The 13710-nt window shown below is 41.6% G+C and overlaps 1 protein-coding gene across 2 annotated transcripts in view; it reads left to right on the forward strand.

Moving 5' to 3' along the window:
• Positions 1–13710, forward strand: part of DOCK1 (dedicator of cytokinesis 1) — a 542215-nt gene that overhangs the window by 444240 nt on the left and 84265 nt on the right. For both annotated transcript variants that reach the window (XM_027112936.1, XM_027112937.1), the window contains exon 33: positions 10531–10679. In XM_027112936.1, coding sequence (XP_026968737.1) covers positions 10531–10679 — 149 coding nt within the window. The remainder of the gene's footprint in view (positions 1–10530; positions 10680–13710) is intronic.

The raw sequence follows: 13710 nt of genomic DNA on the forward strand, positions 1-13710 counted from the left end.
TTATTCATTTCTAGCTTTATTCTATCATGGTAGGAAAGGATACTTGGTATGATTTCAATATTCTTAAATTTGTTAACAATTGTTTTGTGACCTAATGTGTGACATATCCTGGAGAATGTTCCTTGTGCACTTGAGAGAAATGTGTATTCTACTGCCGTTAGGGGAAATGTTTTGTATATGTCTGTTAGGTCCATTGATCTATAGTGTTGGCTTACTGGTGAAGAAAGATCTCAAATAAACAACCCATCTTTACACCTCAAGGAACAACAACAACCAAAAAAAACTAGGCCTAAGCCTAAAGTTGGCAAAAGGAAGGAAATAATAAGGATTAGAGAAGAAATAAACAAAATAGAGGATAGAAAACATCAATAAAATTAAGAGTTGGGTTTTTGAAAAGATAAACAAAATTGACAAACCTTTAGCTCAATTACTAAGAAAAAAGGAGAGGAGACTCAAAAAAATCAAATCATAAATGAAAGAGGAAACATTACAACTGATGCCGTAGAAATAAAAAGGATCATAAGAGACTACTGTGAAAACTTAACGTGCCAGCAACCTAGAAGAAATGGATACATTCCTAGAAACATACAACCTACTGAGACTGAATTATGAATAAATAGAAAGTCTGAACAGACCAATAATGAGTAAAGAGATTGAATCATCTTACAACAAACAGAAGTCCAGGACAAGATGCCTGCACTGGTGAGTACTACCCAACATTTAAAGAAGAATTAATATCAATCCTTTTCACACTTTTCTAAAACACTGAAGAGCAGGCAACACTTCTAAACTCATTTAATGACATGAGCATTACCATGATGCCAAAGTCAAACACACTACCAAAAAAAAAAAAAAGAAAGAAATCTATAGGCCACCATCTCTGATGAACACAGATGCAAAAATCCTCAACCAAATACTAGCAAACTGAATTCAACAGCACATTTAAAGGGTCATACGCCAGGAACAAGTGGGATTTATCTCTGGGATGCAAAGATGATTCAACATATGCAAATTAATAAAAGTGATAGACTACATTAATTGAATGAAGGATAATAAGATTATCTCAATAGATATAGAAAAATCATTGGACAAAATTCAAAACCCTTTCATGATAAAAACTCCACAAACTAGGTATAGAAGGAGTGTAACTTAATGTAGTTAAGGGCATATATTGTCAACTAATATCATACTCAGTGGTAAAAAACTGATAGTTTTTCTCTAAGATTGGAAACAAGACAGGATGCTCACTCTCACCCCTCCTATTCAACATAGTACTGGAAGTCTGGACAGACCAATTAAGTAAGGCATCCAGATCAGAAAGGAAGAAGTAAAATTACCTCTCTTTGCAGATGACATGATCTTATATGTAGGGAACCCTAAAGACTCCTCCAAAAAATTGTTAGAACTAACAAACAAATTCAGAAAAGTTGCAGGATACAAAATCAACATAGAAAAAAAAAGTTGCATTTCTATACACACTGCCTGTAAAATAAATTAAGAAAACAATCCCATTTTCAGTAGCATAAAAATGAATAAAATATTTAGGAATAAACTTAACCAAGGAGGTGAAAGACTTATACACTGAAAATTACAAAACACTGATGACAGAAATTTAAAGAGACACATATAAATGTAAAGACATCTCATGTTCATGGATTGGAAGACTTGACATTGTTATCGCTTTCAAAATTCCAGTGGAATGTTTTACAGACATTGAAAAATCAATTCTAAAAATCATGTGGAAACACAAAAGACCCTGAATATCCAAAGCAATCCTGAGAAAGAAGAACAAAGATGGAGACATTATACCTCCTGGTTTCAAAATAAGTTACAAAGCTATAGAAATCAAAACAGTGTGGTACTGGCATAAAGACAGACATAGACCAATGAAACAGAAGAGAGAGCTCAGAAATAAGCCCACACATATGCAGTCAACTGATCTTCTACAGGAAACCAAGAATACACAGTGAAGAAAGGAAAGTGACTTTAACAAGTGGTTTGTGAACAACAAATAGTGTTGTTAATACTGGATATCCACCTGCAAAAGAATGAAATTGGACTCTTAAGCCATACACAAAAAGCAACTCATAACACACTAAAGACTTAAATGTAAGACCTGAAACCATAAAATTCCTAGAAGAAACCATAGGAGAAAAGCTTTTTGACCTTGGCCTGGACAATGATTTCTTGGAAATGGCACCAAAAAGACAAGTAGACTACATCAAACTAAAAAGCTTTTGCACAACAAAGGAAGGAAACAATAAAATGAAAAGTAATGGGAGAATATATTTGCAAACCCCATGTCTGATGAGGGATTAATATCCAGAATATATAAGGAACTCCTTATATATTGCAAAAAACTCCTTTTGCAATTCTATAGCAAAAAAACAAATAAACCAATTAAAAAGTGGTCAAAGGACTTGAATAGACATTTCTTCAAAGAAGACAGACAAATGGCCAGTAAGTACATGAAAAGTTGTTTAACATCATTAATCATCAGGGAAATGCAAATCAGAAACCACAGTGAGCTATTGCCTCACACCTGTTCGGATGGCTGTTATGAAGAAAATAAATAAAAGGTAATCATGTGTTTGCAAGGATGTAGAGAAATTTGAACTCATGTACACAGCTGGTGGGAATGTAAAATGATGTGTATGGAGGTTCCTCGATAAAATAAAAATAGAACTACCCTATGATCCAGCATTCTCACTCCAGGTTATGTATTCTAACGAATTAAAATCAGAATCTGGATATCTGCACTCCCATGTTCGTTGCAGCATTATTCACAATAACAGAGGTACGGAAACAACCTAAATGCCCATCGACAGATGACTGGGTAAAGAAAATGTGGTATATATATGTACAATGAAATATTATTCAGCCTTAAAATAAAAGAAATCCCATCATATAAAAAAAAATGGAAGACCCTGAAGACCACTGTTGGATGTGAACTAAGCCAGTCGCAGATGGACAGTTACTGCATGAATCCTCACATATGAGATCTCTGAAGGAGTCAAACTCATTAGAGCAGAGAGCAGAATGGTGGTTGCCAGGGGCAGGGGTGTGCCGAGGGAGCAGTGGGGAGGTGTTGGTCAAAGGATGAAACGTTGAAGTTTTGCAAGATGCATACATTTTAGAGATCTGCTGTACACGTGATCTCTCTCAAGTTAATGATCCTGTATTGTACATGTAAAGATGTAAGAAGGTAGATCTCATCTTAAGTGTATTCTTACAGTAAGCAAGAAAAAAGTAAAAATGATAAGAAATTAGTTCAATTTTATTTATAAGTGAATTAATTAATCTAACAAGGAATTTTCTATTAAAATATTAGCCACTATGACATGTCATTCTGTTGGTTATGTTCCTTATAAAGGAATAAACAACTGATTGTAATTTGGTGTCTCCTCACCACCTTTATGTGTCCTCTGTGAACCTGGCCTCTCCTAGTTGAGACGAAGCTCTTCCTGGCACCTGTCCTCAGCTGGTTTTGTGCTGAGGTGCCCCGGCATCTCTCTTCAGCACCACTCCTGGTCCTGTGCAAGCTTCTGCCTCTGAATTGCCCAGGCTCTCCTTCCTTCTCTCAGATCGGCACACAGATCCTACCTTGGTTTGTTGTGGGGGGGGCTTCCACTCTCCCCATTCCCCAGTGACTTTTCTTCTCTAGAAGGAGGCAGGCCACTGCCCACTTTGCTCTCTAGTCACCCCACTGCATCAGGGTTTTGTTTGTTCCACCAGGGCTGGGGCACCTTAGCTGTATCCCAATCTGTGTGCTTCTGGAATAGCTTTCTTCGTGGCTGGAAAGGTGCCCTGATGTACCTACATTCCTTGGGCAGAACGAAACGAGGTGACGAAACTAAACACGGTTTTCGCTGAAGGCCGTGGCGTTGGACTCCACCGCCTTCCTGATGGCCCTGTGAGCAGACAGGGCCAGGGTTCTGAGGGCCAGCCCTGCTACTTGGCTTAGTGGTCAGTACGTTCACAGCGGCTTCTTTTCAACTGAAGCCAGGTTTCCTCAGAGGCCTTTGACTCCTAATCCTTCTTGAGTGCCCGGAGGTCAGCAGAAGTGTGTGAAGGAAGGCTCTGTCACATCTCTAGGGAATGTTAGGAGAATTTCCAAATATTCTTTGTCTTTCCATTTATATGAAGGGTGGAGTCTTTTTCAAATGGGTCTTCATCCAGAAAAATAAATGTACAACTCTTTGGGGGGGAAATCGATACTCTGTGGATAATACTAAGAACATGGAAATTAAGAAGCTTGGTATAACATGAGGCGCCTGCTGGGTTCTCCAGGATAAAAATCCAGTGCGAGAGCTCCCAGGTGGAGAGAAGGAGCTGGTGGGGATGACTTCTCTGCCTGTGCTCTCACTGGGAGGAGAATCCACTCCCCACCTGCTGTGTGGGCATCAGTCCTGGAGTCAACTGGGGACCCCTTAAGGAAACTCTCCGCTGGGACTTTGCTGCAGCAGCTTAAATGTCCAGCATCAAAGTACTGGCTCTCGGTGTCAGAGTGCCTGGCTGCATCTCCAACACAGAACCTTCCTGGCACTGTCCCGTCCTTGGTCTTCCTGCCGTCCCTGGGGAGAGAGCAGGCACCCTGGGCTCCGAGGGAAGAGACTGGATATGAGTTCCACTTGAGTGGAACTTCTTGCCTGGCTGCGTGACGCAGTCGGTCTGGGCTTCCCTCCCTCAGCTTTCTAGGCTGTAAGATGCAGAGGCTGGACGGAAGTTTTCAAGAGCCTTCTAACTCTGAAGCTCAATAATGCTTTTTATATATATGGCGCTCAATAATGCTTTTTACATATATGGTGCTCAATAATGCTTTTTACATATATGGTGCTCAGTAATGCTTTCTGTATATATGGTGCTCAATAATGCTTTTTATATATATGGTGCTCAATAATGCTTTCTATATATATGGCGCTCAATAATGCTTTTTATATATATGGTGCTCAGTAATGCTTTTTATATATATGGTGCTCAGTAATGCTTTTTATATATATGGTGCTCAATAATGCTTTCTGTATATATCGTGCTCAGTAATGCTTTTTGTATATATGGTGCTCAGTAATGCTTTATATATATATATGGTGATCTCGGTAGTGAAATGCTAAGGCTCCTGGAACCGTTCATGATTCATTTTAATTGATCCTACCCTGACAGCTTCATCTCTCACGTTTCCTGGCAGGTCAGACACTGTGGGACTCCTGCCAGGAAGGTTCTGTCTGTAGCCCCTTCCGAGGGAGGGGCAGGTGAGGGCGGGCAGGGACGTTCAGAGAAATGGCATGGAGGGAGTCATTCTCGGCTGGACAAGTGGGAGCCCGGGGCTCTTCTAGGTGCTGGAGTCCAGTGAGTGATGGGCTGCACCCACTGTGGCCAGGCTTTTCAGCGGGGACCTGATGTACCTCTGCATGAGGGCCCTCTGCGGTCATCTTTCACCCCGGCCCTTCCAGAGAGAGTGACAGCACCTTCTGAATTGTTCAGTGTCACCTCTAAAGTACAAACTGTGAGCTAGTCTATTTCTCCTAAAAGGACGCTTTTAGGTGTGTTTTCAAATGCTTCATTCCGAAACGCCTTGGTAATATTTTTCTCATCATTTAGGATAAGTAGAGACAGCCACCCTGGTAGATATTCACGCTGGTTTTTAACACACTAAAAGGCGTCCTTCTTGTTTGATTAGCAGCTGCTGTCTCAGCTCAGCTCACCCGGGACCCTCCCCTCCTCTCTGACCTTCAGCTGAAGGACCACTTCCTGGCTCAGAGGGAACCTCCAAAAGCCAGCTCAAGCCCAGGCTGGCCTGACACATGGGCGCCCCAGACACTCGGGTTTTCTTTTCTTTCTTTTCTTTTTTCTTCTAAGTGTTTTCAAGGTCATCTCTGGAATCCCTGAGATCGAGCACAGTTTGAAACTGATTCCTCCTCATTTGCTCCGTGTCTACGATTTCAATGGAAGACAGTGGGATGGGCCCAGGGAAGCATGAGCTTCTCTGTGAAGCCACCTCTGGGCCCTCGTGAAGCCTCCAGTGTTCCGATGGTTGGTTCTCTCGACATTATGTCATTACGTTCTAAATAGTCTGAGTCAAGTGACAGAGACTTTTGATTTGCAGCATAAAGGATACAGTTAAGAGAGCAAATGTCCCGTCTCATCCCTGTCCGTTGCTGACTGGAATACAGTGATGAATGCAGCAGGTCTGTGTTTGGCAGCATTCTACCAGGACCTCTGCCTCTGGCATGAGAAGCCGCCAGGAGGGCAAATGTAAACTGTGACTGTGGTCAGTGAAGGGCAGGGATTTGGTAACAGCAAGAAGTAATCATTAACCCACGTGATTGGGTTCCTTGCTTACAAAATAATTAAATTATGTGTGAAAGTTAAAAAAAAAAAATAAACATGTCGGCTGCTCCCAAGATCTGGCCCAGCTTCCCCTCAAAATGGCTAAGGCTAGCTCCGTGGGGTCACCTCCGGCCACCTGGCCCTTTCTTTGCTGCTCTGAATCTCAGGTGTTGGATCCTGCCCTCCAGCGTCATTGCTGAGGATGCCACTCTAGAAATTAACGAGAGCACATCTCAGTTTCCTAAGATGTATACAACCTATTTTCTACACAGCTTTTAAACAACAACAAAAAAAACCCATTTTTTTCAAATGGGCTCAGGTCTGAGATCATATTGGCAGTCTCCACCAAGAAAATAAAAATAGACGTCAGATATATTTATCCTCTTACAATTAGTCACCTGTCACTGGATCAGGCCCTGAGCCGAATGTGCCGTGAGACCGGCTCCTTCTTGAGTCTTCCCAGTCATACATGTGGTGTGAGCGGCCCAGAACCCACCTCCTTGCACAGCACTGGAACAAGGATCCGGGGTCTGTGTTGCTCAGTTTGATGCAAGTGCAGACACAGTGCTGCCCCATGGGACAGAGCAGCATGGGGTTTTTTTTTTCCTCCCAAACCTGTCATATTTTGAGTGTGAAAGGAGAAATCAAAGGCAGACTCTCTCCCAATAAAGGCGGGGGGCGGGGGGAGCGGACGTGCTTATTTACTCAGCTCTTCAGTTATTTATCAAAGCGCACTCTGTGCGGCAGCCTGCAGAGCACCTGTTTTGCCTTCCTCACCTCGATTTACATTTTGTTTGTTACATGCAGCACCCCGGAGCCGCAGTCTCTCCAGTCTGTCCAGAACAAATGTGCTCGCAGGAAGATCTTTATCTTCCACGTTCGGTCTGGGACATTTGTCACGCAGGGATTCCCTTCATGGGTATTTCTGGAGACTTGGAAGAAATTGTGTGCTTTTCATTAAAACGCACATACAGTGGGGCCCAATCCGTCTGACTGGGTGATGGAAATTTTTGCTCTGTCTTCTCTTGCGTATATGGAGATTTTCCTGGGATTAGACGATGTTTAAGGTCCCGGATTTCTGAACACTCATGATTGTCAAGAGATCATCCAGGCACCCAGGGGGAGGCTGTTGATGGGGGGAGAAGCCAGCTTCCCTGAGACAGCGCGGTCTGGTTCCCAGGGAAGAAGCTCCGTGTTTTGTCACTAGAAGAAAGACTGTCAGTGGGTTTTTAAGGATTGAGGAGTGGTAACCAGGAGTTTGGCCAAGGTGACCAGAGTGATCCGTCGATTCCCATTGTGATCCGATAATTAGTTTGTTCTTCCTTTGTCTCAAAAGGAAAAAAAGAAAGTAAATCCTCTTTTTCTTGAAGCCTGCATTTCAGGAGTCACCTTGATTCCCTTTGATTCCAAACCTGAGTTCATCATTAAATTTGAACAACAGATGCTCCAGGGGAAATCCATAATGCAAATGCCAAGAAAAAGAAAGAAAGAAAGAAAAAAGATGAATACTGGAGAATTGTATCCAATGCTTACTCATTGGTTCTCCGAGGTTAAACCCTGGGGATATCACTGTGGCTGAAGTTCAGTGCTGGCCCCCAGCCAATGTGTCCTGTGTTAATGGGAGGGGTAATAATCAAAGCTGAGGACACCCTCGTTTTTGGAACATATTTTTCCAATCCCTGCATTCGCAACCACTTGTTTCTCTCTTATGCAATCCTCCCAGCCTGGAACAATAAAGGCTGTCAGTGAGAGACAGAGCCCTTCGTGACGCTGCAGTTGTGGTTGATGAAGAACTCTGTCACCAGCACCTGTTTTCTGAAACATTGGCTTTGACAGTTTTTAGGCATAATACAAGAAAAGTGTCACCTGAGAGACTGGATATAATAGCATTTTTAAGAGAATGCTTTGCATCACTTACATGCTTTTCAGAAACATTAAGCATTTGGGGAAACGATGAGAATCGTGTTATATTAGGGCCTTAGTCAAAGTATTATTTAGTAAAGGTTAATAAGATTTTAATTATATTCAGATTCCTTTTTGAAGGTTGCATTTTATGTATGTGTCCACCCAATACAAATTTCTGAATACTTTAATATAGACCACTTATGAGGATTATGGATTTTGTTAAGGGTCTTTATTTATAATAACCAAATTTGTTTAATGGTTCTCTTTACAGAAATCTGCATTAGCTGAGTTACAAAGAAAACGAAATTATTTAGTGTATCCATTGTATTTCCAGATTGTGTAAAAATGTTAGTAACATTGATTAACTCTGGATAAATTACGAGTGTTAATAACAAAATGTCACAAATAACTCATTCAAGCATTTAATTCTTGTGCATTCTTCTATTATATGTTGGAAACAAAAAGATATAAATTGTAATGGGGTGAAATGAAAATAAATCAGGATTTCTGAAATTAAAGATAAGAAGGCAGGAATTATAAAAGACCCCTTCCGTGATGGGACCTGCCTCTAAATTTAATCATATCACCTTACATAAGGTCAACGCCCCCCTTTTTTCAGAAATGAGTTTTCCAGCAGCTCCTTCCCTCTGGTGGCCTTTTATCCCTTCAAGTTCTCTGGAAGTTCACCCACATCACTCCCAGCCCTCAGGAATTTAGACATAGCAGGGTGTGGAGGCCACTGCTGGGGTGAGGCACAATGGTAGCAAAAAACGAAAAAACGGAGATTTTGAGTTAGCGGTGTCTGAGTCGAAGGCGGAGGCCTCAAGAGGTGTGATACCAAGATTTCCAACAAAATAATTGAAATAGAAAAGAAAAAAATAAAAAGGTTTGGAGCCTGTAAGAATCCTGTCTCTACTTTCTGGGACACCCAGTTTAGAAGTGTGATACCCCAGTAACGCTAGATAAAATGACAGGTCAGTGTCCTCTGCATCTGGGTTATTACGGCAGCACACGGAGAAGGGAGTGGTGTGGACAGCCAGCATCGTTTCTGTTACCACGAGATGGAGAGGACTAGTGTCCTGGAAAGATCTCGTGACCGGCAGGCCGGGCACGGGGGACACACCTGATGCTTCAGAATCACAGACACGGGTTCCAATCCTGCTCTACCATTTCCACTGAACAGCACGCTAGTTTGGGGAAATTCACAGTTTCCTCATCTGTAAAACAGAGTTCAGAATGGCACTCCCTCTGGGGGAGGATGTTATAATGGGGGCAGGGGTGTAGGAGAAATCTCTGTACCTTCTGCTCACTTTTGCTCTAAAAAATAAAGTCTATTAAAAAATAAAGTACAGTCTGGTTTTTAAAAAGAGGAGAGGAATGGTAGCCGTCTCACAAAATTATGTTGAGAATTCAGTGAGACTCTTTCTATGAGGCTGGTCACGTAGTCGTACTTAGTAAGTGTTAGCTAATTTTATAATATTCATCATTAATCATAGGGGCAGAAGTATGTGCTTAAAACAGCTTTTGAAAAGTTTTCTCGAAAGTTGTTTTAAGCATATACTATTGTCCTTGTGAATCATAATGAATATTATAGTCTTATGCTTTAAAAATCATATCTGGACAAGATAGGTGGCATATAAGATTAATAAAGTAGCTATTTTAATAAGCATTATCCAATCAAATAGTCAAAAAAGGCAGAATCCTTTCTATTTTCACAGCTTCACATCCTGAGGTCTGGTTTTGATTTCTCTGATCAGTCACTCGGAACGTTATAGAGATCCCTTGACATTATTTACAGAGGTTCCAAATAGTAAACTCTTTTTCATATGATGTCGCAGACAGAAAGGGCCCAAGAGACCACCTGCCCTAACCTCTTCACTTTATCAACTCTTGTTCATTGTTCATAAAATGAGATGCCAAGGGTCCCATCTCCCAGCCCTGCTCTTTCCAAAACTGGGTACCCGTTAGCTGCTCAGGCCCCGATGTGTGTGATGTAATTGTCTATTTGTGAAATGGCATTTGTCGTCGGTAACAGACAAATCATGACTGCAGGCCTTATATTGGGTAGATTTTTTTTTTTAACAGCTTCACTTACACTGTTTGGAATACAGTTCACTTCTTATACTAAAGACTGGGCACACTCAAAATTGTTGCCTGTAGGTGAGAAATGGGTACATATTCCCAAGATCCTAGCATTCAAAATCACAATGATCTGTGTAGTTTTGTTTCTGTCCATTGAAGCTCATTTCAGAATCCTTTATTTAAAACGCTTCTGAATAACGCACTTCTTTATTCAAGGTCAACACAAGATAAAGTTCATTCCAGAAATGGTCGGCCCCATATTAGAAATGACACTGATTCCTGAGACAGAGCTTCGCAAAGCCACCATCCCCATCTTCTTTGACATGATGCAGTGTGAATTCCATTCCACCCGAAGCTTCCAGATGGTAAGGACGTGGGTGTGCAGTAAGTGGCTGGGAGAGAAAAGGGGGACAAGCCTGAGTACCTTGAGACTTATAGATGGTTCTCCAGTTACACATGCTGAATATGGAAAACATAATTCCCTACAGCTTAAGAGAGAAAAGTCCTAGACTTTCCTCGTGGAAGAAGCGTGTCATTCTTAGGGAGGATCTCACTCTCATCTTTACAGAACGTTGTTCTCCATTTTTAGCTTTTACTTACTTTTAAGTGGATTTACTGACACATTAAATCTGGGTAAAACTCTCTCTTTGGCCCTCCTTTGTATGTGCACTGGAGCTTTTGATCAGATGTTACTGTGTTCTGTCAGACTGGCTGCTTCTCACTGAGTTAATTATTTTTAAGTGTAAAGTCTTTGCCTTTATTTTAAGTGTGTGCCTTGGTCTTTTTACCTGTGCAATGGAACTGATGAAAATTCCATAAAGAAAGTGTATGTAAAGTGCTAGAAACATCCTGTATCAACGTGAAGGACAAAATCTGAATAATTGATATGTGAAAAGGAACAAAATCTCCTTCCCTGGAAAAGTGTGGTGTTTATGGATTCCTGGGTGGGTACGCACAAGCCCACACACATGCACATACAATGGATTTCTCCTTTGTGTACTGATGCTTTGCAGGAGGCAAGAGAAAAAGCCAGAGATAGGAGGTCCTCTAAATTGAAAACTACCTCTGTTAAAATATTATAGTGATTCAGGGGAGTTAATGTACTAAGCATTTTACATAAATTTTTGAGGAATTTAGAGAGAAATTCCTATAGTGAATGGAAATCAAAACTGTGTCAATCAAGGTAACATGATTTTAGTGAGATCTAATATTTCAAGAGTAGGTTTTCCTTCCTCACTTTTGTACTTTCCAGTTTCAGAAACTTTGAATAGTTTATAGGCTTTAATTGGTCATTCTTTGTCATTATTGCACGAAGCTAGTAGCCACGAAGAGCAATTTTACTATTTCCCAGAACAAGAGACAGATACAAAGCCCAAAGGAGCCCCGTCTGTAAGCATGGCATTCAGACGCTGAAGTCTGGGTAGATCCTAAAGCCCTGCTCAGTCAGGAACCACCTGGGTCTTGAGCAAATCACTGACCATCTGTATGTCTCCAGCTCAGAGCTGTAAAGTTGGTGTGAAATAGAATCTATTCGAAAGAGCTGTTGTAAGATACAGAATCAAACCCATAAAGCCCACCCTTCCTTCCTTCCTTCTTTTCTTTCTTCCTTTTGGGTGAGGAAGATTTCCTTACATTTATTTATTTGTAAAATTAGACTCTTTTGAAAGAGCAGCTGGCTTGGTTTGGTCTGTCTGGTTCACCGTCAGCCTTTGTACACGTGAGGTGTCACGTCGTAAACACTGTCCCCTCTTTGTTGACATTGTTCTTCTTGTTTGTCAATATATCAAGTACATTCTCCTCGACCGCAGCGTAGTTACCATGATTTCGAGGATGGTGTAACGTTTCATAGAATGAGTGACCTCGTCCTTTCTGATCCATCCCCTTTAGTGGGGCATTTAGGTTGTATTCACTACTATGAATAAACAATGCAGTGAACAGAATCATGCACGTAGCTTGAATTTCTTTTGAAAGTTTTCCTGTTGTACAGTCTCAAAAATGCAAGTGCTGATTCAAAATATTTTGTGTGACTTTTGACATTACTGCCAATTGATCTTATTGCCACAAGATGTGACCCATCCCTACTGCCACCGGCACGAAATCATGGCCCCATCTCACTGCCAACTCACCAGAACTAGGAACTGTAATTTAAAATGCTCTTCCCTAGGCTGCAAATGCATCAGATGTTTTGAATTTTGTATGAATCAAGCCTCAAAGGAGGACCTTATGGAAAGATGCTATTAAATTAAAGAATCAGGTAAAGGAGAAAAATGTATTTATATAGATAAATGTTACTAGCCCGGGAATATAAGATCAAAAACCTTTAAAACATTATGTCATTCGTGATTCTTTCAAGGAGTCTTTGGGTCAAAATAAGGGCCGTTGGAATTGAGAGTTCGGTTTCTGAATTGTTCTCATCCTCCCATTCATTGTCTCACTCCTGTTTCACCATAGTTTTAAAATGTCTTATAACCGTCTTCTGCGCACGTGCTTCATTTTCTCCAGTTCACAGAGTTCTCAGGTTTATCAGTAAACGGCCCAAAGTAGACAAGAGTCACGGCATTTTTGCCTCCATTCTCAACACTGTGTGCCCAGTAGTGGCTTCAGAATCTGTCCCAACATCATGAGACATCTTTCCAGAAAGCCAAATGGTTTAAGTCGTACCATGAAGTAATTACACCCATTTAATCCCACCACCACAACTTCCTTAGCCTAAAACATGCCTCACTTGGACATGTGTAAATAAAAACACAAACATGAAGACAAAGGTCCACAAAAAAAGAGAACACATTCGGGCTAAGTGTAAACAGCTGCTCGAGTTTTTGGTGAAGAATCCTGGGCCGTTCGTTCCTTGTGTTGTCATCTGCTTGTAGCCTCACAGACAGGCGGACGGACACCTCGAAGGTAAAAAGCAAGGCAGAAAAACGAAAACTTGTGAAAAAAATCTCTCTGCCATATTATAGTGTTCTGGTGAACTGCGAAATGATCACTTTCCTTTTCGTTGGGACATCTCAATTTTTCTACTGACCTATCTCAGCCTCCCGCGGGAGGCCACGTGGATGCCACGTGACGTCATCCTTCCTGGCTCTGCTGCTTCCCCATCATCCCCATTTCTGCCTGGCTCCTTGTCATCTGGTTCACGGGTCCAGTCCCACTGGCCTGGCCTTGGCTTGCTCTCTTGGCCTCCATGGTGGGTTGCAGTGACTTGTGGGTTCTTCCTCTGTCTCATCCCCAGTGTCCGTCTGCTCCCCTCACCCCCTATCCCAGGGCTCTCCTGGACCACAGCATTTGTCTCTCGACTTGCTGTATCTTTTCTGACTCCTTTCTGTCTCGGTTCAGCTCTCATCCTCCAGCGGCTGCTCTCCTGAAGCACAAGGCACGCCCTCTGTTCCTTGTCGG

The sequence above is a fragment of the Aethalodelphis obliquidens genome, unplaced genomic scaffold (assembly GCF_003676395.1).
Source record: "Aethalodelphis obliquidens isolate GAN/ISIS:26980383/991018 unplaced genomic scaffold, ASM367639v1 scaffold11, whole genome shotgun sequence".
Lineage (NCBI taxonomy): Eukaryota > Metazoa > Chordata > Mammalia > Artiodactyla > Delphinidae > Aethalodelphis > Aethalodelphis obliquidens.